Below are 25,607 nucleotides of genomic sequence, written 5' to 3' on the forward strand. Positions count from 1 at the left end.
CGTACATCTTCACGAGTAGGCTCTCGCTTGACGTGCACGGAAAATAAGTCTGGGAAACGCCGCAAAAAATGATGGCCCGCCGTTTTGCACGGAGTGGTGTCTGTCGTTTCCATCGATGGACGGGTAATTTCGTGGTTGCTGCAATGCCCTTCTTGGGTGTCTGACATATATGATCGTCCCGCATGCACGGATGAAATAATTGCTCCTGGTATTATTCGCTGACATCGTGTACGCCCCGCTTAGGTCAACGTCGAATTAAGAATCTGTCGCCACCCAAGACAGTCAGGGAAGTACAATATATGCCCTCGAGTGACAAAAGTCTTCTCAGGGACGGTAACGATTGGTGTGACTGGATCATGTCCACGGACGGATGCACAGAAGCGTTGTAGAACTGATTTCGCCCGTTCGTGACCTCGCATGCTGAAAAGAGAGCTCATACGTGTGATCGGCATAGACTGGCGAGAGTAATATGGAAAAGGCAAAATCGTCGCATGCTCTTTCGAGTAGCCAATCGTGGATGCGTTGATGCAACCTTTGTTTAAATATCCGCTTGGCAACAAGGACACTCACAAACGCCATGGGAGTATTTCCAATCCTTAATGTCCAGATGTTTACCTTCGCTCATTTGCTAGTTGGGCGCGCAAAATGGTCGTCACATTACACTTACTCATTTGGACGGAAAATATTGACTGATTGATTGGATTGATTTTAAGGAAAATTAAATGGAGACGGAAACTTCTATAAATATTGAGCTGCATTCGTTTTGCTTTCTCTACTTTCTCTTCTATACAGGGTGTCTCATGTAACGTGTCAATAAATTTCATTTAAAGAGAGCAATAAAAGAAAAAAACGACCGTTGCTTTTCTGCTACTTGAGTTACAAACAGGTGATACTTTTGACGTAGCACCTGTTTGTAACTCAAGTAGCAGAAAAGTAGCGGTTGTTTTTCTTTTATTGCTCTCTTCAAATAAAATTTATGGACACGTTACGCGAGACATCCTGTATATGTGTACTGGAGTGTCCTGTCCCGACTTTGAAGGGCTGCATTCCACAGTGTTTGTCAGCCAACCTCCTTCCTTTCTTTGAAAACTAATCTACTTGGCCAATAAGTTATTGTCTTCCACAATGTATTGAGAAGAATTGACCATGAAAAGACCATGGAGGCAAGGGCACCGTCGTTATGGTGAGCTATACAGGGTGCTTTTTCTTTTCGTTACAGAATTTTTATTTAAATAAAAACTCGCAGAGCAAAATAGATGCCGTTTTTGCAGTTCAGTTATATGGCAGGGCAAACATTCTCTCGAAGAAAGTATATAACTACAATATCACTAATTACCTAGAATTCATTAATTAACTTTTTAATTAGGGGATTTCGCGCAAAAGCGATGTAGCAGAACGGGAGATATTCCTCGTTGAAAGCCATTCCATGTTTAAACAACTCTTAAACGCGCACGTGTGTTGAAATATCCATCGCTGAATTCCGCTATGCAAATGAGCCGAAACAAGAACTACGCACTGTGAGCGCAGAAATGAATTGCGACCTACGCCTTATCTGTGTCTGAGAGCGGTCTATCTGGCTAACAGATTAGCTCCTATGCCAATCAGCTCCATCGCTCCAAAGCACGTGGCCCTCTCACGTGGACTGCCTATCGCGCTTCTGCGCTCGAAAATTGCGTAGTTCTTGTTTGTTTGTTCATTTGCATAGCGAAATTCAGTGATGGATATTTCAACACACGTGCGCGTTTAAGGGTTTTTTAAACATGGAATGGCTTTCAACGAGGAATATCTCCCGTTCTGCGAACTCGCTTTCGCATGAACTCCGCTAATTAAAGAGTTAATTAATGAATTTTAGGTAATTAATGATCTTGTAGTTCCATACTTTCATCGAGAGAATGTTCGCCTGGCCATATAACTCAACTACAAAAATGGCATCTATTTTGCTCTGCTAGTTTTTTTTAAATAAAAATTCTGTAACGAATAAAAAACACCCTGTATAGTAACCATAGTTGTGAAACTTTTTTTTTACTTTCGTGTTAGCGCCGCGAAGCAACTGTGGCTATGAGCGGCGTACAGATGAGGACAGATGGAGAGAGGACAGCAGGAAGGAGTGGGGGGGCAGTGGGGTTAGTATGACTTCAGGGGGAACTGTGCCGACATTCGTCTGGAAAGCGTTCGGAAAACCCTGGGAAAACCTCATACAGCACAGCCGGTGGTAGGATTCGAACCCACCACCTCCCAGTCAGCACGACACCCACACCCACTCGGCCATGCCGCTGGTCAGTTGTGAAACTGAACTTGGTACGACGATGAATAGACAAACGAAAAGTAGTTAGAGTATTGACTACAAAATACCGAAAAACGCGTTTGAAATAGAGCACAAATCCTTTCCGGAAAGGTACCGAGTAAGATACTAACAAAAACATTTGAAGTATAGTGTTTTGAGTATACGGTACGCAAGATATGTACATGGGGGGTGCTTCATTTCTCAGGGCTATCCAGGAAGAAAACGACCTCGATGTATACGGTCTTCCAATCCTATACCCTCGCGCTTTCAGTGCACTGTATACCGCTTGGGGATACGTTTCAAAGCATGCAATGCATCATTTTAAAGCGCCACAACAGCGTCATGGTCTAAGCATCCTGCAACATGAAAAAAAATAAAATAAAAATACAACCACAAAGCGCCCGTGAAATCAGAGATGAGTCGAAACACCTGTTTCGAAGTGTCTCCCTCGCCCCCCATTACCTGTTCCCCGTATCAAACTCGCTTGACGAGGGAGAATTGATCGGTAACAGCCCCTTCTACAGCGAACACCTGCACTCCACTTCCCGTCAAAAGATCAATCCCTTCGAACGTCCGCCCTCTCGAGTGTGCGCAGCGTCTATGCAAATGAGCTCATTGAAAGGTCATATTGTTTGGATAAAACGTGGTAAGCCACAAGCGAAGACAAAACGAGATATAAAGAAACAGGCTCGGTAATTTAAAGGGCTAGCCCAAGGCATTTCTTATCGGTATGGCCGAGGGAACTGCGTACACTGAAGCTGCTACTATTATTTTACGCGCTTATTTGTTTCGTTCCGTATGTGTTTAACGAAAAATAGGAATTAAACCCAGTGAACATGAAAGAACTGATGTTCTGAGGCTGGAACAACATAGAAGGGACAAATACATATACAAGGCCTCAATTTGCCTAAGAAATTAACGATGAAAGATGAAAGTCACTGAAAAGGTTAGCCAGCTGTAGGACTCATGAGAGTCCTGAGTCCTCATGATGAGTGAGAGAGAGTGGCTGGTTTGTCCCTTCAGATGACGCATCCTGGAAGTCGCTGAGAAGGCGTGTTAGCTTAGCTCAATTGGTAGAGCCCTGGACCGGCAATCCAGAAGATGTGGGTTCGAGTCCTACAGCTGGCTAACCTTTTCAGTGACTTTCATCTTTCATCATAAAACCCAGTGTTGGGTAAAAGAACAGGGCTAAAAAAAAAGGACAGACACGACGACACAAGCACTGAGTTCTAGGAATATAAATTGTCGAACTACTGCACCATTTTAAGCAGTCTGTTTTCCCAGACATGTCTGGGAAAACAGGACGAAAATATAACTGCAGTTGTATTTTCGTCCTCATCGATCGAGAGCTTTTGCATTGACCAGGTAATGCAAGACACCAATCCCCGCTAAAGCGCCCTTTTTTTTTTCTCTCTCTCATTGGGAGTGTAGTGATAGAAGCAATCGGAAACCGGATAGCTTAAGATGGCAATACGTGGAGGAACTAGTCTTTTTATGACACACCTGGAACCACCAGAGTTCTCCGGAATACTTATTCTTTCTGAAGATGAAGTAAACAGCTGCCACAACCTGCCCCGATTACCACGAGAACGCCGCGTCTTATCTTACATTTATCTATCTTATCATTCGCATCTCGTCGTGGATGCACACCACGCTGGTTAATTAATCGCGAGTTTTAGGGTAGAAGTTTTACGATAACGTCTCCGAAAACATGATAAGCCAATCGCCTGGTTCCTTTGAAGTGGCTGACATCACGTTGCTGATATCTGGTTGGCTCACAGCGATGCGGAGTCTGAATCGGAGGGCGCTAATACCCAAGCAGCACAATGTACTGAAAGTCGAGTGCAATAGGGGTGGACTGGTAGGTGGAATGCCTTGAACAGACTAGTGAAACTAAAGAACATTGATAAGACGCATACCGTCCACCCCTATTGCACTCGACTTTCGGTACATTGTGCTGCTTGGGTACGATTTTCTATACTCTTAAAAATGATGGTGGTGGCGATGGTGAAAGGGCTTGCCGTTGTCGGCCTCACGTATGTGGGCAACGTCACGACTCACGCCCTGGGACGCTCGTAGCCAACCATAATCTCGAATGATATCGTTATCTACCCTGATTTGTTGAAAACGGGAGGCGTACGCCTTTTTTGTGACACTTATGCTGTTCATAATTGTCACAAAAAAGGCGGACGCCTACAGTTTTCAACAAATCAGGGCAGATAACGATATCATTCGAGATTATGGTTGGCTAGGAGCTTGCTATGCGGTGAAGTTCATTTTTAAGAGTGTAGGAGCGACCTGCCCATGAAATGAAAGTCAGACAGTGTATCGGGGAACGCTCAAAGCTCGACGTTTTGTAGAATATGCAACATCGTGTATGGCATGGCCGAGCTAGCTCTTGCTCATCGTGGGTCTCGACACCCGTGCAGACGCGAGAGGACACAGACACGCCACACATTCGGCCACGGAGCTCAAGAGACTCGCCATATGATTGACAGTAAGCTGCACCACCAAAGGCACTTGTTAGGTAATTCACGAATCTTCCAGACGAGCAAGCATTCGCGACGGCTCTGTCGCCGTTTGCAAATACACCCAAATGTCCTTCAGAAGTGAGATAGCAAGGGATACGGCCATTCAGAGAAGGTCGCTGCAGCATTCCCATAACTTTATGCCGTCGCTTGACAGGAAGATGGCTGGGAAAACATATCCAGAGAGGAAACGTCGCTTCCTCTCCTTGCGTGACGCCAAAACTCGCCGCTCGTGGTGCGGTTCGGCGTTGATTTTCTTGATGGCAAAACTCCTGTGCCACAACCGATTAAAAAAAAAAAAAAAAAGAAGAAAGAAAACGGGGCTCGATTTTCTCTGGCTAATCCGTACAATGAACTCCACTTCCTGAAGCTGGCGTCACTTGAAACCTCAGCTTTATTCCGCTTTTTGTTTCTTTGCGCGATGAATATCATTTTTCAGTAACCAGAAACGTCAGGCCGAGCTGATCACTGCGTAACGGTCACCAGCGGCCAGACTCACCCTCATCACAACGCGGGTTCAACGACTCGTTATTTCGGAAAACGACGTCAGCGGTGCTTCGGCCATCAAAGCGAGTTCCCAGGATCATAGAGAACTCGTTGGAATTCCCTCTTTCAGGCCGACAGCCACAGTAAGTCTTTCCTTCCTTCCAGCTCAAAACGATCCTTGGCGGGAAGCAGCTTGAAGATAACACACGTCCTCTGTCGTGTCCCGTGTTCGTTCTCTTCTCGGAGTTAAGCGGAAGAAGGGAGCGGCCAAAATAAACAGCCATATCCGACAAACGTCCACCGTCATAAGACGTTGACAATTTCCCGCACATCGTGGACGTAATTGGGCCACGGCGTGTGCGCGGGATGCGACACAAGAGTCCACGACGTCGTGAAGGTTGTTAGAAATGTCTCGCACAGATGTCCACACAAATGTGTACACAAATGTCCACAAGAACACCGTGTCAAGACTGCTCGATCTGAGCTGTCCATTATATACTTATCCCGCGCATGTCGCGATGCAGCAAATTTTACACTGAAGATTCTACTGCGAGCGTCCTGTTCAAACAGTCGTATTACCTAAATTGCTAGGCACCAGAGCCGGTAGTGAGCAACCCAGGTAAGTCGAACTCGAACTGGATGTTAACATTGTACGTCACTTTATCGGCATTTAACGCCTAGCGAAATTACCGGAAGGCTTACTAAACCAGACAACGTAAATCAGGCCAAACGAACTTGAAAAAACGATAGCTGAGATGAGCTCAGGACACGTAGCAGTTTGGATAAACGGACAAACAAATGTAACCAAAAAGGGAAAAGTAATAACGGCCGAGGTTATGTTCGTTGCTGTGGCACTGAGATTGCCTCATGGCTTGCAGAGAGCGAAAGAAATTTGGTTCGGGTGAACCTTGAGAAGAACAGTTGTCACATGTGCTTTTTCAAAGCCAGTCTGTGGTCCTGGTGCAAACGACTGCTTGGAACGCAAATAGAGCGCCAAAGAAAGGAGTGAGCAATGCAGCGTTTCAATTTAGTGAGAAAGCGGCGTTACATTCCGGAAGAAAGCATGGCATGCAAGCGAGACTGCGATTCCAGGAGACATGCTGTATGTCACACGAGTCGGCCTGAGTGTGCAACAACAGGATGACTCATTGACAAAGACATTGAAAGCTTCGACTGGTCGTTTTGAAACTGCAGCAAGTTTTTATTGAGTAATTTCTATTGTCTTGACTTCGAATGCCAAAACTTAGCAAACAAAAGTCGGTATACTCACGCCCTTTTGCCACTGAAGCGAGCCCATATGCATCACTGAGGACAATGCCCACACCTTTATCATCCTGGCATTTCTTTATCAGTAGAATATGGGGACGTCAGGGCCCGTCATGCTCTTGAATATGAACATTTCTGTTATCGGTGTTGCCTTGAGTTTGAGGCAAAACACAGGACGAGAACGCACGAACATTCTTCAAGAACACACGCCATTCTTTTCGTCCTGCGTTCCCACAAACTCAAGTCAACGTTAACATCAAGCCAACACCAGAGCCTGCCTACCCCTGTTATGTTCATTTTTGTTATAACTTATGAAAACATGACTTCACACCACTGCGTAAAATTTGTACCATGGGCACCAATCGTGCACTTGAACGGTGCAGGGAGGCTAAGTTCGTTCTGTGTAGAGATAACCGATGCGTCGAGATAAGTAATCGGAATGGGCCTATTGGACAGCGCCGGCACAGTGCTGACAGCTGTCTAATAGACGCGTTCCGATTATTTTTCTCGACGCATCAAGTTATCTCTACACTGAACGAACGGAGCATGGAATGATGTAACCACGCGACTGAAACGGTAGAGCGCCCACTCGATTTGCCGAAGAGGACAACACGCGACGTTATGCAATAAAGAAGCTCCATTTCAGTAACACCAGTGCGCCGTATTTATTATTCATATACAGGGTGTTTTATTTATTTTATTTTCTTGTTCATCCGTTACAGATTAAAAAAAAAAGGATGTGAGAGCAGCACTGCTGCCTTTTTTTGCGGGCGGGTTACGTGGTCCTGTAGACGTCCTGTGGGAACGAGCTTGTAACTACTGGACGACTAATTATCTAACATTCGTTATCAATTTTTTAATTAGATGTTCTCGCGAAAATGCGAGACAGCAGGACTGGAGGCAATCTTTACTTGAATCCACCCTCTTCCTCAAGAATCCCGAAACAAGCAAGTACTTTGATATATAGATTGCTAAAATTTGGTATGCAAATGAAGCGAAACGAGAACTACGCATTTCTCGAGCGCAAAAAGAGGGAAAGGGTGTTCGCGTTGGAGGACCAAGTGTTTTGTAGCGATCGAGCTGACTGGAATAAACGATGATCTGTTGCCCAGATAAGGCAAAGCGGTGTCGTTTCCGCGCTCGAGAAGTGCGTAGCTTTGGTTCCGCCTCATTTGCACACCAAAGTTCGGCGATTTATATCTCAAAGTACGTGCTCGTTTCACAATTTTTGAGAAAGACGGTAAATTCAAATAATGGTCACCTCCAATTCCGCTGTCTCATATTTTCGCCAAAACGTTTTTATAAAGTTAATGAATTTTAGGTAATTAGTCGTCCAGCAGTTACATGCTCTTCCTCAAGGGACGTCCGCCTTGCCGCGTAACAGGTCCGCAAAAATGGCATCAAGCTGCTCTCTCTCTCTATATCTATTTTTTTTGTTGTTGTTTTGAATCTGTAACGAATTAAGAAAAAAAAAACGCCCTGTATAGCGGGTCAGAATTTCGCGCTATGGAGTTGGAGACATAGATCGCGGGTTTCACCGCGCGGGGCAACAGTAGTACCACCGTGGCTAAGAAGCAAGCTAGCTGATGACCAGAATACATGATTAAAAAAATGAGAGAGAGAGAGAGAGAGAGAGAGAGAGAACGAGGCTAGAAAACGACGAAAAACGTACACACACAAACGAAGACTCAAGAATCCGTCTGTTTGTGTCAGTTTTTCGTCGTCTCCCTATCTCGTTTTCTTTTTTTTCATCACTTGTTCCTGGAAAACAGACTGGGCTTCATTTGAGGAACGCTTGCCAATGATCCACGGAAACAATAGTCGACAATATGCCAACCACTCATCTGGGGACATCTGCACAGGTTGTGAGCGTGGCAGTTCCATCATCGTCGGTCTTAATACAAAAAACGGAGACACGATTCTTTGTTTGCGAGATCTCTCTCAAAGTGAGAACGTCTAAAATTTCTTTTGTAGTAACCTGGTAACCTCGCGGCAATTACGAACTTTCCCAGAGCGACAACAACCTACTTTCTGTACTTCTAAAGGAAGATTGATTGACCTTTCCTTGGTGTATAGGGAAAAAAAGTAATAGAGAACGAAGAATACTGAGGAACAAGAGGGCCTTAAAAATGTAGGGGTCGTCTTGGAGCAAAGAGGCCACGCCATACGGTCTTATTTCGTCCCCTTATCAGAGCAACATTGGACAGGGCTCACGTCCGTTTGCCGGTTTATATTAGGTACAGACGGCTTACAGCAGGCATACATGCTTCGTGTGACGCGGCGTTTCCGCGCAGGACGCGTTGCAACAGTTCGCGTTCAGTCGAAAGCAGTTCCAAGTAAATAAAAAGTTCCGGTCTGACTGCTATCCCAAGAAATAAATGCGTGCTCCAGGAAATAAAGGCAACACGGGAAGTCTTCCAAGTGTCCTTGCACATTTTAGTAAAGAAACTCGCTGAAACTTGTGATGCATGCTGACTTTTTCCTTTTTCTGCAGCGATCGCATGAGGCTTCAAATAAGGTGCACATGTAAATGATCATAGCGTGATTTAATCTTCGCGTCGCTCCAGTCAGTCCTCTAAATCCAACTTTATTTTCACGTGACAATGCATTCTGCATTACGCAAACGTACTTCAGACGTTTAATGCACAAGAGCTCCATTCTATTACGCGAAAGATACTTCTAGAATGAACTCTATGGTCGTGATGTGATAATTTCATGCTGACTGACAAATTTGCACGCGCAGAATGCCAAAGGCGTTTCTTCTCACGCCATTCGTACATATGTCACCGGCTGAATTCCAGGCAATCTATAAAATGCCTAGGCATTCTGTAGAATACCCAGCTCTTTTTGGCCAAGTCTTACTTCCCGGTAAACGTCTTTCACACTCCGCCAAAGCATTCTGTACATTGCCAAAGCCACTTCGGGCAAAGTATGAAAAATGTTTCTTCTCGGCAGAGAACACTTGTTGGTGAATGCAAACTCTCATGACACTTTTTGTGAGTTTTGGTCTGTATTTTTTGTGTAAACACACGACCAGTGTGGGTCCAAATAGTTTGTTCATCCCCCGTGACTGGCTTGGCTAGTTTGGGGTATTCTTTTGCATTAACACACGACCAGAGTGGGTCCAAGTAGACCATTCAGCCATCGTGACTCACTTGGTCCGTTTTTGGTCCGAATTTTCTTTTTGCGTGAACACACTCTTCGCTCCGCCATATTACATCACAGAATGCTTCGTCATACATGTCAATATGTTTGGCTTCCTTATATTTTAGGAGATAACGGAGTCTGCAGAAGAAAACAAAGCAGCTCTTGGAAATAACAATTCCCTAACAATGATTCCTGCAAGAAAGACTTAGGATTGTTACCTCCTATAGTCGAAATCGTTAGGATTCTGGCTTCGACAGCAACACGAATTCCTGAGGTCTGTTGAAGGGACGGTTTTCGTTTGTTTAGCGTTGCACGGAGCATAAATATTCTGCCGTGCAATGCATGCCTCCTGCTGCTGCAGCGACGTCCGTGCACATTACGTAAACATGCAAAACATATTGCTGGATTTCGCACACAACAGTCACGTAGCTATTCAAAAAACAAACAAAAAAAAAACTGAAAAATGGCTTGCCAGACAACGCAATCCGATTGCGGTCGGGCGGGACCTTGATGCGAGGAAAGAAAAACAAATTGGAGGGTAAACTCCGCAGTGTCGTGTGCTCCAGACGTCAAAGAACGGGGTCAGACATCCAGAGACGTCGGAGCACATGACTTGCCGAGCTCACCTGAATCCCACGAGTAATGCGAAACCTTCGTCAGAGGATATCACGCAGGTTATCAGCGACTCCGAACAAAGAAGCGCGACATCGGAGCCAACACTTTGAACACCATTTGTAAAGAATGACAGGGCGAACAAAAGCAAGTTGTCACAAGCGCTTCCACAATAACGACGTACGTGACCGTGTCACTAGATGACGTCCCGCTCCACAGGCAGGCATTATCCACAACGAGTTAACAACGCTTTTACTAACGAGGTATAATGACTTGACTCACTTTCAGTATCCGATAAGCAGCCTTCGGAGGACACTCTCGAAGAGAACAAAGACGATTCCGAATCGTCGTCGCTCGAGTCGCCGTCCAGCAAGGCTGCCCACAGCGAGTACGGCAGTGTTTTCCATATGTCATGTCGGCCCTCTTGACGGCGATACATGACGCCACACAACACGACTGTCTGAACCAACGAAACTTGGGTAGCACAGACGGCTCACGAAAACGTCCGACACAACGCAACAGAACCATATGCACGGGACAGTGTCATTCCTCCTTCCATTTCACTCCAGATGGCTAACATTCACCATCTCAAGGTGGCTTTCTGCGGGACGTGGGCGAACGCGATCGACGCGGTGGGTGTCGAAACGGCCGTCCGCACCACCGCCTTCCGGGAAAATCCTTCGGCAACAACAGGACGTCCGCCGAGCCTTCGGGGACGGAACGCACGGAGCGAATGACGGCGAGCAAGTGGCAAGCCGGCTCTCCTGGAGACTCTCTCCGAGATTGGCACGCTCCCCCGACAGCCCCTCCCGGGAAGAAGACGCACCGCCGGGGGGGTCACGCTCGACTTCCCCTATTTACATCCTTTCCAGTAGGAACGATAAGAGACGTTCTCCATGGCTGCATGTGGAGGCTATCGTACAGTGAGTCGCGGGCGTGAGCGAACCAAAGTTGTTCTCACAACGCGCATACAGAGAAAAAGAACGCTCCCGTGAATAAGGGTGGAGTTGATAGGGCATGCTGGTCATGCGGTGCTGCAAGGCTATTCACACTTGGCAGCGGACCAAGCAAGATTTTTTTTTTTTTGCTGGGACAAAGTTTAATATTGAAGACCTACTTTCTGCAAGTCATGGAGAACAGGTGCATACTATCCGCGAAGGAGAAAAGTCATTGAAGTAATTGGCATTGCTTAGATGTCCGTACACAACGCCTGGTTGATGATCTCTCCAAAGCATCCCGCCTCGCCTTCTTCCGTTCTAGAAGGCAACGAAGAGATTGGATTGCCAGGTTTAGAAATTGAAGACTTACGGGCTATGAATGGTACATGCTGTATTGGGATTGTATTGCACTTATACCAGTATTGTCCGTAAGTCTTCAATTGAAGATGCAGTCCGGGAGCCATCACTTACGAAAACGAACAACACAAGTTGTAAAGAGTTGTTTTCAAACAACTGTAATACCATTCGTAACTAGCAGGAAACTTCAGACATAACTGGGCGTACCCACTGGCTCCTGGAACCTCGGTTTCTGCGCCGCTGCGTTGTGGCCAGGATGCCCGATCTCGCGACACCGTTTATTGTGCTAGGATTCCCGATCAACGAACAGCAACTACGCATCAAATGCAAATGATCTACGGTTCCAGATCGATTCAAGTGACCTCATTGGCCATTGACTGGACAAACACCCAGACTGGAGGATTTTCGTTTTACTCTTTCCTGGACCAGTGCTTGATGACCTCGAGGACCAGTGTCGCCAGAGAGAGAAAAAGCAGGCATCTGGTATGCAGACGTCCCTTACACTTTGACGCTTACATGCCCAACTGAAACACGACGCTGCTATTGTCATAATAGCCCAATACACAATAGCTCAGCCGTATTTTGACCCAACATGCGACTTCGTAACGCTGCGGCAGGCTGTGACGTGCCTGTTTCGAAGACGTGCTTTGCTTCTGGTGCTGTGTAGACGTCGTCTAAACAATTTCGTAGTTTGCGAGCTAAGCGAAAGAGCATCTCAAGGGCGGTCCGTGACATCTACTCTCCCTCCTCCGCAACGCCATCGTCTAGGTCCCGGCGTCGTCTTCTAAAGCGGCACTTGCCTCGAATCGACTTTTCGCATAGTATTAATGTATCACACCAACTTGAACACCCCCTGCTTTCATTGTTGGTTTCACCTGGCTTGTTTGCCAACAGTTAGCAACCCATGAATGCAGAATAGCAGGTCCCCCTTATTATTATTATTATTAATGTATTTATTTATTTTTGTGGGCAACCTCTCCGCATAAACTTTTCTACATATTCCCCTTGCCGATCGGCGTTTCAGTACTTCAAAGTGCAACCACTGAAGCAAAGCTGCTCGCTGCAATATTAATCAAGTCAGTTCATAAGCAATCATAAAATGGTAACTTTGTCACCGTGTCCGGGCGATCGCTCTGAACCATAGAAACCTACTGAGAAGAGGCTAGAACAATGCGGAGAAGTGCGAAAGAAGAAGAGCAAAGGAACGGCCACAACAGAAAAGTATACGCTGGCGCAGTCATATTGTGCAGCCGGGAAGAAGGACTCGCGTTTTTTTTAAAGGCAAAACCGGCGCTGACTCAAAGATACCACCGAAACACTAACTTATATTGGGAGAAAGCACCACCTTTGATGCGGTGTCCATGTTAATCCATATAGAAGAGAGTTAAAACTTTGGGCGGATTGGGCGTGTCTTACTAAAAGCGCTAAAGCCTTCAGTGTTTCTAGAGATAAGAGCTAACCTGTAAACGGTTTACCTGCCCGACACGAGGGGATGTGTGTGGGAGGGCAGGTATACAGGGTATATAAGTACACAATTTTGGAAAATAAAATTTCTTGGATGGCGGTTCAGTGCAGTTCTCTTTGTCTCTTGTTCGTGCGTCGTGTTTTTTATCCCGGCACCGAGGGTTTTAACGCTTTTAGTATTAATCCATGTTACAGCTATGTTTACGCTTTGAGTACGGAAACCTCTTTGGTGAGCGTATGGCCCGTGCAAGGCTATTATTCAAGATCCATTTCTTGTTTTCATTTTTCATTCGCAGAGAAGTGTTAGACTATATGAAAACACGACCGCCGTTTGTGTAACTCAAAATGTGAATAGACCGGTTGCGTCAAAAACGCCAAAATAAAAATTGTGGTTGTACACCCGATACGCTTTTACTTTGAATATGGCCCCTGCATTATAGTAAGTGTAAGCGAGTGACCGGCAAACAGAGAACTCTGAAATCTTAATTTGCAACCGAAGACTCGCGTTTACCGCAAAAGAGCGCCATAGTCAACGCACAGGATTTGACAAATCCAACTAGCTTCGTCACTCAATAACGGGTCCAATCAAACAGTCATCATTCAGCGAGTCGTCAAGGGCTGAGCGCAGCCGCCAAACGCCCACCCCTGACAGTTCTCTCTATCCCCCCCGTTCGTATATTTCCGTAGAGCGCAACACGCTGTTCACCCGTGGCTAAATGTCTGGGGTAACCTGAGAAACTCTTCCGCGTGATTTGCATGTCTCTCTGGCTTCTCTTTTTATCCGATGCAAGGCAGACATTTTCTTGCGGCATCATTGGTCACGGCGGAAATGGTGTTCGAACGAGAGGTATGAGTACGGAATCGCTGCACCGAACAAGGTGGAGATCCCTCGCTGAGGGCTTCCACCTCAGGGCGACGAGCTGGGCCGGAGCCACTGCAAGCGCTCCGTTACGTCAATAAGCACAGACGCGAAAGCAGACGATCGCAAGCAGAAAGCAGACGATCATCTGCAGCGGACTTAGCAAGCATCACGTCCATGAAGAGTTACACAAACGCCTCTGGCACGGTTCCATCATTGCTAATCAGACGAATGGCGTCCCGAATGCAAGGAGGGACGTACTGTACTTGAAAAAGGAACACCCGATCGGAGCATGAGGACCAGTATTACACTGTAAACAATTACATCAGCTTCCAACTGCAAGACAGCCGCAAGGATCTTTCATGACACGGATGCAGTACCGAACGCTACATCGCGAACCGTGCGAAGGAACGGCGGAAAGAAAGAAGACGCAGCGAAAGAGGCGCATCATGGAAGGTCACGGCAGCCACCTGTGTTCTTCGTGAAGGTATCGCCCGAAGCAACGAAAGTATTTCCATGATCACCTGACTGCACGAAGTCGTGCGCATTTACGATGATGCGAAAATGTCGAACGCTATGGTCCCATTAAAATGGCGGTTTCAAGGCCAGCGTCTGCGGAACAAGGAGGAAATGTGGCATATGGCGCGCAATACGACATTTTGAAAATTTCTGTCCGAAACTGACATCTTGGCTGCTTCGTGTCGCCGTGAGGAGTTCGACGTTACGCGGTGACAGATATTCTCTTTTCCCGTGTTTCCTCTTTTCGCAAAAAACTGCGCTGACTTATCAACATCCTTCGCTCGACATCCGAAGAATGCGTATATTTGCAGAGCCCCTCCCAAAAACCCGCGTGCAAGAAGACATACTGCATGCTCTCTCTGCCAGAGCAAACGTGGATACAGCGGTTGCATCGATCCGGAAACTGTTCCACTAAGCGCATCTCTGCATTTCCGCAGAAAGCGCAACCACACCCGACGCCGCGTTAGATGACAGTGTCCCGTGACCTTCAACCCATCGGTTCGCTGAACGGCCTCAAGGCGTCACCACGCAACGTCCACTCGATTCGCATGAATGCTTCAATGACATTTGACGCCGCTCCCTTGATTTCTGTTATCGGCTGCGGGAAACAGGATCGTGTCATACCGTTTACACGAGAAATGCCGTGTCGCTCATAACCGTAAAACATGCAGTGTTCAATTATAAACACCTTTTTAGGTGCAATTAATGGACTGACCAGGGTGTATTCCCTTCTATACACGCCTATTACACTATCAGTGAAAAGAAAAAAAAAGGAAAGAAAAAACCTACCTGCATACGGGGTGTTAAAAGAGTGCAAGAGTGACAGAAGTTCTGCACAGCAATCTATTTTGACGTTGGTGCAGAAAGGGTGTAATAAAGCAACAGATTACTCGTATGCTTTTGGGAAAGATATGTGTTCACCCGTACAGCACAGGCAGCACACAGTGGGCTAGTAGACGTCTAATATGGTATAACCTGATATGCCTGTCCAGATTTTATATTTAGATGTTTATTACACTACATATTTAGATGTTTATTACATATTATAGACAAGATGGCTAATAAACATACTGATGTTGATGTCTATTGCGATGTTTAAAAGTGATCTAAAGTCTCAACCACAGCTCATATATGGTGGCGTGGTTACTGAAGCACATGTGCATTTTTTAGGTGCGCTGAGTGCAAACCCTGGTACAATGTGCCTGTTCTGGCAAAGTATGTGGATGACTACAGTACAAAGGTAATTAAGTTAGTTACATATTATCGAAAGTAATCCCGGAAGCAATTAATGACCGTGAACGTAATTGCAGTACTTGTGTGACTTATAATTAACTATTTAACGGGTCGGAAAAGAGCTCATCAATCGGCTGAATTATCGGGACCCTTGCATCGCAGAACACCGGCCCGTTTGGAAGGGTGTACCCTTGTCTGAGGGTGTTGATATAAGCCTGAAGGGGAGTCAGTTACAGCACTCCTGAATTACACCCTAAAAGGTGTTACACACAGTAAATAACAGCCTTTCGGGAGGGTGTACTCTTGTGTCAGGGACTCAGGGTGTTGATATACACCTAAAAAGGAGTCACAGGACAGCACCAATGAACTACAAAAAAAAAAAAAAAAGAAAAAAAAAAGAGATTGAACAGTGTGTAGCACACACAAGGAGAAAGGAAAGTAACAAAATTGCAAATGCTATTACCTAATAGGCTCGAACCGGTGACAATGTCTTTGGTAACCCAAATGTCTTTGGTCTTTGTATTAGGAAGCATATTTCGTAGCGCCCTGTGTAAGTGTGTTTCATCTTACTTGTCAAAAACACGAATGAACTATTTGTCCGAAAAACGCGGGGCAACTATATTCCTAACAATTCGCCAAGCGTTACAAGTGCTTCCTGAATTACCTTGGCGGATACCTAAGACCAGTTTTCCTCCCCCCCCCACACACACACTCCTTCCCCCTGTCCTCTCTCCATCCGTCCACATCTGTACGCTGCTCATTGCCACAGTTGCTTAGCGGCGCTAACAAGGAATAAAAAAAAAGAGAGAGAGAGAGAGAGAGAAGAGCAGTTTTGTAAATTATGCTTCTCCAAACAACGATTTTCCAGCCGATTACCAGGGAACGTATTTTGTGGTGGTCCGGAGTAAGTTCGCCATTCACTTCCTATAGTTTTGAAAAAGAAACGTGTCCTGCACACGATTGTGCAACTTCAAACGCGAAGTGCAAAGGCGACTACAATATTTTTACGCTACGTCACGTTTGTCTCCATCCATAGCAATACACATACTTTTCCGAGGCAAAAAATGCCCGAGTGATCGTGGAACGAAGTGATGAAGGAGCATCGTGATTAATCAAGCGGAGTGTGTGGTACACCCATTCAGACAGGGAGGAGAACTACTACATTTTTTCTCCTTCTGCTTGTTCCGCAGAATCCGCTCTTTATGCGGACTGCGGTAGTTATCTCTTCGTCAACGTCACAGCCGGCGCCGCAAAGATATGGGGGTCAATGACGCTCCGTTCCCACTACGTTCCACATCTGAAAACCAAATGGCGTCCTCCTATGCATAAGCAATCAGTATACTGGACATTGCAGACCGCCTTCCCCACGGCAGTGAGAAAAAAAGTGTCTGATTACGGTGTTGTCAATATTGGAGACTAAAACTATGTCGAACATTGGGTAACCATGCTTTTGGACCTCGAGATAATATCCCTCTAACACAGCTAACAATTGTTATGTCAGCAGGCGATAACGCACGTCAAGTGCTCGGAGATATTCGACTCTAATCATCGTCTATCTCAGAGTTTCAAACCACAATGTCCACACTCGAGAAAAGAGTGAAGATAAGGGAAAAGATCACTTTTGAACTTGCAGTTTCAAACAGTCGAGATACATTTTGTTCGAAAATGTCTTTATCGCGGGCTCATATCGTACGAACCAAGTCTATAGCAAAAAGTCGATGTTTTCTTTCATATCTGTATGTTAATTCATTCCTTTGATTTTAGGTATTTTGGCACAACAGCGACGATGGCCATATTGCGCAAAAACTCAGGGTAGAAAAGGTGCACGTAAATTCTTGCGTGACAATGACATTGTCCCAATGATCCGATGATTAGCAGCTGAAATAAGACACGATTATATTCCTGAGGTTTAGTGAGTGATGAAATTCACCCATAGGGTGTGTATAGTTTCTACTTTTACTTCTAAACTTAGAGTTACAGACTACCTCACGAAAGCCATTCAGACGGGGCAAGCTGAACACCGATCGGTGCAGCGCGTCAGTGTCGCTTCGTTATAAGAGCCGTCCGTCGAGTCGCTTCCTTGGGAAACGAGAGCGGTACTGCTAGCGCTACCTCGGGCACAAATGAGGAACTGTTGGCACCCATCACTACTTCCTCCGAAGCTGCCACTGACAGATCGGTGGGTGTCCGCCGTGCGCTTCACAGCCTGTACACTATATTTAGGGTAAGGAGGGAGGTAAACAAAGAACTGCCAGTCTCCACACGCTCTCCTGTCTTGAAATTGGTTCCACAAAAAGCGCGGATATGCCTACGCGTCAACGGGCCTCGCACTTCCGCCACTTTTCTTGTGTGCACAACTACTAAGTGTGTGCTCACCGATGCGTTATCGCGGAGAACAGAGTACAAGCAATCCAGTGGGAACTGAACACGAGCAACGTGGCTGCGAGGCATTGCCCTCACTTGCAAGTCAGACACGACAAAAAGTGAACGTGGGTTCCGGTAGTAAGCTGGGTGGAGAGCAACAATGACATTTTCTGCCTGTTTTCTTATCTATGTATATCCACACACACACATACAGAGTGTCCCAGCTAACTGCAAACGTATCTTTAAAAATATATATGACACTTTTTCCAAGATGAAATCAATTGCAATATAGCATATGCTGAAGGGCACTCCTTAGGAGGGCATTAGCAAAGTCCAAAGGTAATGTCTTAATTAACTTTCATTAATTAACTTTTTAATTATAAAAGCTACGAAGTTGTCCCAATGAGGACATCGGTTCCTTTCGGTCACCTGATATCGTAGCCGTTTTCAGAACAAAAATTCGTTCGATAGATCGCCCGCAAAAAATTCGTGAAGGAACGCCATTTTTTTTCTTTATTTTGTTCATTGAGCTTCTTAGAAGACGCGTCTTTCCTTCACCCCCCCTGTGAGAGGGAGAAAGAGCACACTATCGCCTCTCGCGTCCTGGAAAAAGATTAAAAGGAAAGAGAAAATGCAACCCAAGATAAGGCCAGTTCCGATAGAGTCACCCGATACATTTGTTTTTGTTTTGTTTCCGCATGTTAAAGCTCTTCTTCGACGCATGAGGCGGCACGGTGCTCCTTACCCCCTCTCACGTTAGGGATGAAGGAAATACGCGTCTCCGACGATGCGCAATGAACAAAATAAAGAAAAAAAATGGCGTTCCTTTACTAATTTTTTGCGGGCGATCTATAGAACGGATTTTTGTTCTGAAAACGGCTACGATATCAGGTGACCGAAAGGAACAGATGTTCTCATTGGGACAACTAATATTTCCACTAATATTTCTCAATCCTATTAAGTCATGAACGCAACGCTTACACAGAGGAAGTGTGACACGAACAGCTGCTGTGTACGAAGCGAATTACCCAGGCAAGAAGATGCACCGCTGGTCTTGGGCTGAACACGACCACGATCAATGGGAAAAGTGAAGGGCCTCGTGCATCAAGAAAAATAAAACTGGCGCGAGGCCATCATGTGCATGCATGGCTTCTGCGGAAACTCGGTGGAGGAATGATGCATACTCTTAATGCGTATGCTTTGCAGTAGAGCTTTTATCTTTCGCCGCTCGCATTATTTATTGATAGTGGAGTGGAGTGCATAACGTCGTATCCTAAAAACCCAAATAATTCCAGCGTGCAGCCTAGACTATAAACGTGTACTTAAAAAATGGCATTGCTATCCCAAGAAAATTAGAGCAAGTACAACTAGGGCCCGAAGGGTATTTTTCCTTCCATCTTTCAAATTCTTCAGTTGCCGATGCTGTGCAACGAGGCTTACGAAAACGAAATAGCCACTGTCACGTCACGCAGTTGTTGCTGAATAGTGGTGATAGCTCAGTTCCTCCGCAGATACTATATGCTTCTTCAGAACTGCGAGCAGGTTTCTGAGCCACGAACACCGGCAACAGGCAGCGAAAAAAAAATGTAAACGGTTTCCGAAATTACAACCAAAAACATAAATTCTGAAACAAAAGTTCTTTTTTTCTCTGACAAGCGATTTTCTCTGCAATCAATAACATTCTTATATTTTCCACTACGTTCTCCGCAACGCGGAGGTGCGGAGGAAAATTAGCTTTTCAGCAAAGCAGAGCCATGTCGAGTGTTTCAATCCGCACACGTATACTGTAGGGGGACACGCAGGAAGGGAGTTGCCTCAGGACAGAAGCCGCCGATATTTCGAACGGCGGCTTTTCGCCGATATTCGCCGATATTTCGAAATATCGGCGGCTTTTGTCCTGAGGAAACTCCCTTCCTATGATGTCCCTTCTATGTCGTTCCAGCCTCAGAACATCAGTTTATCTCTTGTTCCCTTCCTATATCTCTACCGGTTCGCTGGATTTCTACCCATCTATGTAGGGGACACGGTTGTCTAAAATCAGCACTCCGTGGTTTATCGCAATCTCAAATCTCCAGGAGTTGCGAGACTATTTCTTTCGAGTTAATAAACACGTGCAGCACATGGTCCGCGCCTTCAAATACAATATTGGCCCAATACTTTCACGCGCAACAGATGTAATATGGAACGGCGAAGTACTGACAGGCGATTTTAGCTAACCGTGCCCCCGGCAACAGTACGTTTTATGTTTTAGTAAAGTACTCTACTTATAGGACACCATTACAGTAAGTATGGGGAGGAGGCAAGATGATGTGAAGCAGCACTGGAACGCCGCGGACGAAAGTCGTGTGAGTGTTGTGTGTGTGTTTTTTTTTCTTTTCTTTAGTCCGCTTCTAGTGCTGCTTTCCATCACCTTGCAAGCCCCCACCCCCGCACCCAGAGGCCCCTGCACACACCGAAGAGCTACACACGTACACTCCTAAGCGTTGACTCACGAATGGGACACATAATAGCGAGCGGTAGTAGATCGGAAGGTGTTCACGATGACTGTTTCTAAAACGAGATAAGCAAATCACCTCATTCCTTTGAAGTGGCTGATATAACGATGCTGATCTTTGATTTGACAGCCTCCTTTATCGCATCGTTTTCGAATAGAGTGCTTCGTATCTATTAAAAGCCCCCGTTATCGACGTCTAGACGTTCACTGGCAGGATTTCTCTTACACGGTAATTTGCTCTTCGAAAAACCGCCTTCATCCCCAATAAAGGTGCCTGTCTCTTATCTCAGTGAGTAAGGCTCCAAGTGCGTGCCGCAGGGTCCAAGGCCAACCATGTCTGCCATGGCCCCATTCATGACTTAAGATGCAACTTTCGCACGCGTTGCCAAGAATTTCAGGCATTAACTAAACGCCAATGTGAAATGGGTTAGCCTAGGATATAAATATAACCGTGCCGGGGGTTCGAGTCTGCGGTTACAACACGCACAAGTGTAAATAGCGATGGGTGTTAGGCTCGGTTAGGCATCACACGGTACACGGAAGTCCATGGGGGCATTTCAGTGCATTAGAACTATTCAAAGCCAACGAGATTTCCGGCCAACGGAGCCAACGATCTCCGGCGTAACAGAGTCATATACAGGGTGTCCCAGAAAACGTGTCATTGAATTATAATAAAAAAACTACGCCACCTAGAATCATGTGGTCAACAGCATTTGTTCTTATTAGGTTTTTGCCACCTCCTAATGTGAATGTCATGTACTGCAAGTTTAATTATGTAAATATTTGCGAACTGAACTCGGAAATTTGCCAAGTAAAGGTCACTTTTTTACCAGACCAATATGAAGAGCGTGCCGAATTCACTCAAATTCATGATAATTCACAGTGATATTCACGAGCTATTCCATCGGAAAAAATAGCCGGATATCATGGTTTTCGGAGCACCGGACCATAGCGCGCGATGACTTTTTGAGCGCAATCCCTCGCAGTGCGACGAAAGGAGGTTCCGAAGCCAGCCCACAGAGTGATAGTAGAAAAAGTGGCAGTTCCTAAAATTGGGAGAGGGAAAGCGTTATCCCAGCGAAAGTCGGACGCGATAAGCCATGCCTGTGTATCTCTTTCTGCGATGCCGGGGTGGGCTGGGTTTCCAACCTCCTTTCGTCGGACTGACAAAGATTGCGCTGAAAAATTCATCGTGCGCTATCCTGTGGGAGCTCCGTAGAGCACGATAGTTAGGTTCCTCCTCGGGGTGGGCCTAGCGATGATGAGATATTCGGAGGCCCAAATCCCGGATTGTGCCGACACCTTGCTTGAGCTACGAACTCGCAGGCGAAGTCAACAGACAAACAACTATTTACATTTATTTACAACATATGATGGCACGTCGACAACCGACAATCAACCCCAATGATCAAGAAGCGTCGCCTTTTAACGAAAGGCCACACCTCCTTCACCAATCAGTGAATTAGAAACTGACGTCAAGGTTTACACGTGAACATGAGCTGATACAGAAAACTCTCACTTTCAAACGTAGCTTTCTCCGAAGTGGGTAACAAAGGCTTACTGGTCCGGCTGACCCGCTTTCCACGACTCCCAGCCGGACGTTCCGAGGGTTTGAAAGGGACGCTGGCTCTGGACGACCTTGAAAGCACCGTAATCCCTATTGAGGGATCCAAAAGCGTATGCCATTCTACTAACGTGTCCTTCGCGTGGGCAGCCAACAAATACACATTGAAAGTTCAGTTAAAAAGTTGAAAATTATATGCTTGCTCGGCTACGTGCCTAACAACGATGTTCAGCTATTTTTCCCGATAGGATAGCTCCTGAATATCGCTGTCAATTATCATTAATTTGACTAAATTAGACACGCTCTTCACATTGGTGGGGTAAAAAAGTGACCTTTACTAGGCAAATTTCCGACTTGAGCTCGCAAAAATTGACATAATTAAATTTACGTTACACGACATTCACATGAGGAGGTGGCAAAAACCCAGTAAGAACAAATGGCATTGACCGCATGACTCTAGATGGTGTAGTTTTTTTATTATAATTCAATGACACGTTTTCTGGGACACCCTGTATACTTAGCGGGAAAATTGCAGTAGCGTCCCGAGGTTGGGCGCCTGCAAAGGCACAATTCCGATTCTCGTTGTGGGACGGGCACTGTACTATCAGAAACTGTGTATGGCTGATATGAGATACCCCTGCTCCCCTCCCTCCCTTCCTCTTCCCCACATACATAAAGCCATTTAACTATATTACGCGTATAATACCCCTGTCACACGGGCAGTCTTCAATGATCATTGAAACCAATGACCATTGAAAATGCGTGTAGTGACACCAAGCGAGTGACGTCTCAACTTCCCAAAGAGTATTGTATTCAATGTTCCCCAACAGGTTGACACGTTACACGCAAGGTGGCGCTACACGCATTTTCAATGACGATTGGTTTCAATGATCATTGAAGACTGCCCGTGTGACAGGGGTATTACTCGAAAAGTGGAAGGATCCGGTGAAAGGTAGAAGAACAGTTGTTGGAAATATCGGCGGCTCCCGAGACCGCAGAGGCTCTTGCTTCAATTTATGCGTATTACTGTGTGACAAAGGTGCTGCTGAACAGTAATGCAAATCGTGTTTGGCATACAAAATGCGGTGTTAATACCGCGTCAGCGGACGGCGGAAAATGTATTTCGCATTGCTACTTGCACTGAATTGTTCTATTTTCTTTGAATTCAACAGAAAGCCCGGTGGTGGTGCTAATGACGGAGCTCGCCCAGAGCCGTGAGCTCGCCGTTGTCGGCCTCACAGAGGCGGGCAACGTCACGACTCTACGACTCTGGGGGGAATGTACGTCCTGGGCCGACTTCTAAGGGAACTGTGCCGACATATGTCTGACAGCGTCTGAGGAAACGCAGGAAAAACCCCAGACATCACAGTCGGCACCGGGATTCGAACCCGGGTACCTGTCGCTTCGCCCTGCGTATCAGAGTGCGTGGCTAAGGTACGTAGCTATTACAGGGTGTATTTCTTCCTTTCTCTTTTTTTCTTTTTATTTCGATGCAGGTCAGGGTCGGACATGAAACTTACATCGGCAGTTATTTTACCAAATCTCCGTTCGGCGTTGTTACATTAGGGGTAAACATTACTTTTGCGAGAATCAAACGAGTTGTGAAGAACCGTGCGACGCCGACGCAGCCACAACGTGGAAACGGTGGAAATCTGTGAAACGGACAGCGCGAGTGAACGGACGTCCGATCTCGCACAATCAAAACGAGACAAGCTGCTGTGGCAGATGGCACAACGTGATACACGCGCACTACCGCCTGGGAACCACCGAACCGTGTCATGCACGAGAGACTCTTTCCAGCACTATTACTCAACGTCACAATTTACCTGGCTGTCATAATACGGGGGCCCATTCCAGCAGCCCACCGTCATACATTCAATAGGGATCGCGTAGGAAACATCAAGCAAAAGCAAGCCGTCGGAACCACAATCTGCAAACTTCATTCGACGGTTCCGCTCCAGCGGCGACGTCGGGCGAGCCTGACGCCGGGGCCCTTTAATTGGGGCGCAGGAGATGCACAAAGACGCCCCCAAACGGGTTGTCGAAAGCTGTCCCTAAAGCAGCTGCATCCGCTGCTGTTCAGCTCAACTATCTCAGCGTCTGAGCGTCGCCTCTCGTACTCGTGGCAAAAAAATTTTACCCACGCATGCACCGCTAACTGGCATGCTGTGCAAACAGGTGTCGTTTAGAACGGTGCATGTCTGCCGAGTACATCCCTATATTCGCACTGTACAGCGGCGCATTTTTATTTGAAGAGTGACGCGTGCGTATTGCGCCCATTTCACACTGACGTTTTTCTCGTCCGTTTACTTCAGAACTAGAACCTAAGGGGGCAATCGAGCCCCGCAGGCTCCTGTGGGTCCGTTTTGGCTCAGTGAAAAAACATGGACGAGAAAAACGTTAGTGAGAAACCGGCATTAGGCTGAGTGATGCGAGAAGCCAGGTGATCGTCGCGCTCGGCGTCACAGAGGACGGACTAGGCAGCAAAATTCGGCGATCGCCGAAGTTTGCGATGTAAATCAGCCGAAACCGCGCACATCAGAAGCACTTGGAGGACTGCGCTCATTCCACGTCACTGGGCCACGCGCTTCGAAGAATGGAGATGATTGGAGTAGGCGCTGATCGGCTGACTCAATCAATCGTTTTGCCGCCTCCGCATTCTTCAACCCCCCACACACACACGTCAACGAGGAAGGTCATGCGCTCCCGGGGTGCGCGCTCTTGGTTTCGGATATCATTTGCTCGGGTAATATTCCGCGATGGATATCTCAATGCACGAGCTTGTTTCAGGATTTTAAAAAATTGCAATACTTTCAACGAGGATTGTCTCCCATTCTGCTATCTCACTTTTTCCAGCTAGCCCCTAATTAAAGAGTTAATTAATGAATTTTAGGTAATTATTCATACCGTACTTGCACACTATATTCGAGAGAATATCTGCCTTGCTGTATAATCCACCTGCAAAAACGGTATTTTGCTCTGTCCTCTCGTCGCTTTTATATATATAAAAAAATAATCTGTGAAGAATTCTTTTAAAAAAAGCAACGCCCAGTTGATGCCAAGTCAGAACGATCGGACGGCACATTTTGCTCCCTACCCGCAAAATTCGACCGAAATATGAGCTGCGGCGTTGCTAGCTAGCATTGTGAGGAAGCTGAGCCTGCGTTCACAGCAGAGGTGGGGAAATTACTTTTATTTTGTAATGCATTACCATTACTCATTACCTGCATAAAAAACTAATGCGTTACATTACTCATTACTTTTTGTATATTAGTAATGCATTAGTAATGTCATTACTTTAACGAAGTAATGGCATTACTCTGGCATTACATTTACGTCTTAGGGCATAAGCCTCAAAGATGCTATGCATAAGTTTTTTCCTTGCTTTTTTTGTCATATGCAATAGCCACCTGAGTATCCCCAAATTGGTGCCACTAAATCCCCGCAGAAGCGAGTCTGATAGGCAAAAACTATAGATAAGACTTATTGCAG

General features: G+C 46.1%; 1 protein-coding gene across 6 annotated transcripts in view; it reads right to left on the bottom strand.

The window, feature by feature from the left end:
• Window positions 1-25,607, bottom strand: part of LOC135377499 (disco-interacting protein 2-like) — a 123,800-nt gene that overhangs the window by 55,314 nt on the left and 42,879 nt on the right. For 2 of the 6 annotated variants that reach the window (XM_064609946.1, XM_064609945.1), the window contains exon 1: window positions 10,606-11,066. The exons of the other annotated variants lie outside the window; for them this stretch is intronic. In XM_064609946.1, coding sequence (XP_064466016.1) covers window positions 10,606-10,762 — 157 coding nt within the window. In that variant the 5' untranslated portion in view covers window positions 10,763-11,066. Of the gene's footprint in view, window positions 1-10,605; window positions 11,067-25,607 lie in introns of those variants that run through there. 6 annotated transcript variants of the gene reach the window in all.

The sequence above is a fragment of the Ornithodoros turicata genome, chromosome 1 (genome assembly GCF_037126465.1).
Source record: "Ornithodoros turicata isolate Travis chromosome 1, ASM3712646v1, whole genome shotgun sequence".
Lineage (NCBI taxonomy): Eukaryota > Metazoa > Arthropoda > Arachnida > Ixodida > Argasidae > Ornithodoros > Ornithodoros turicata.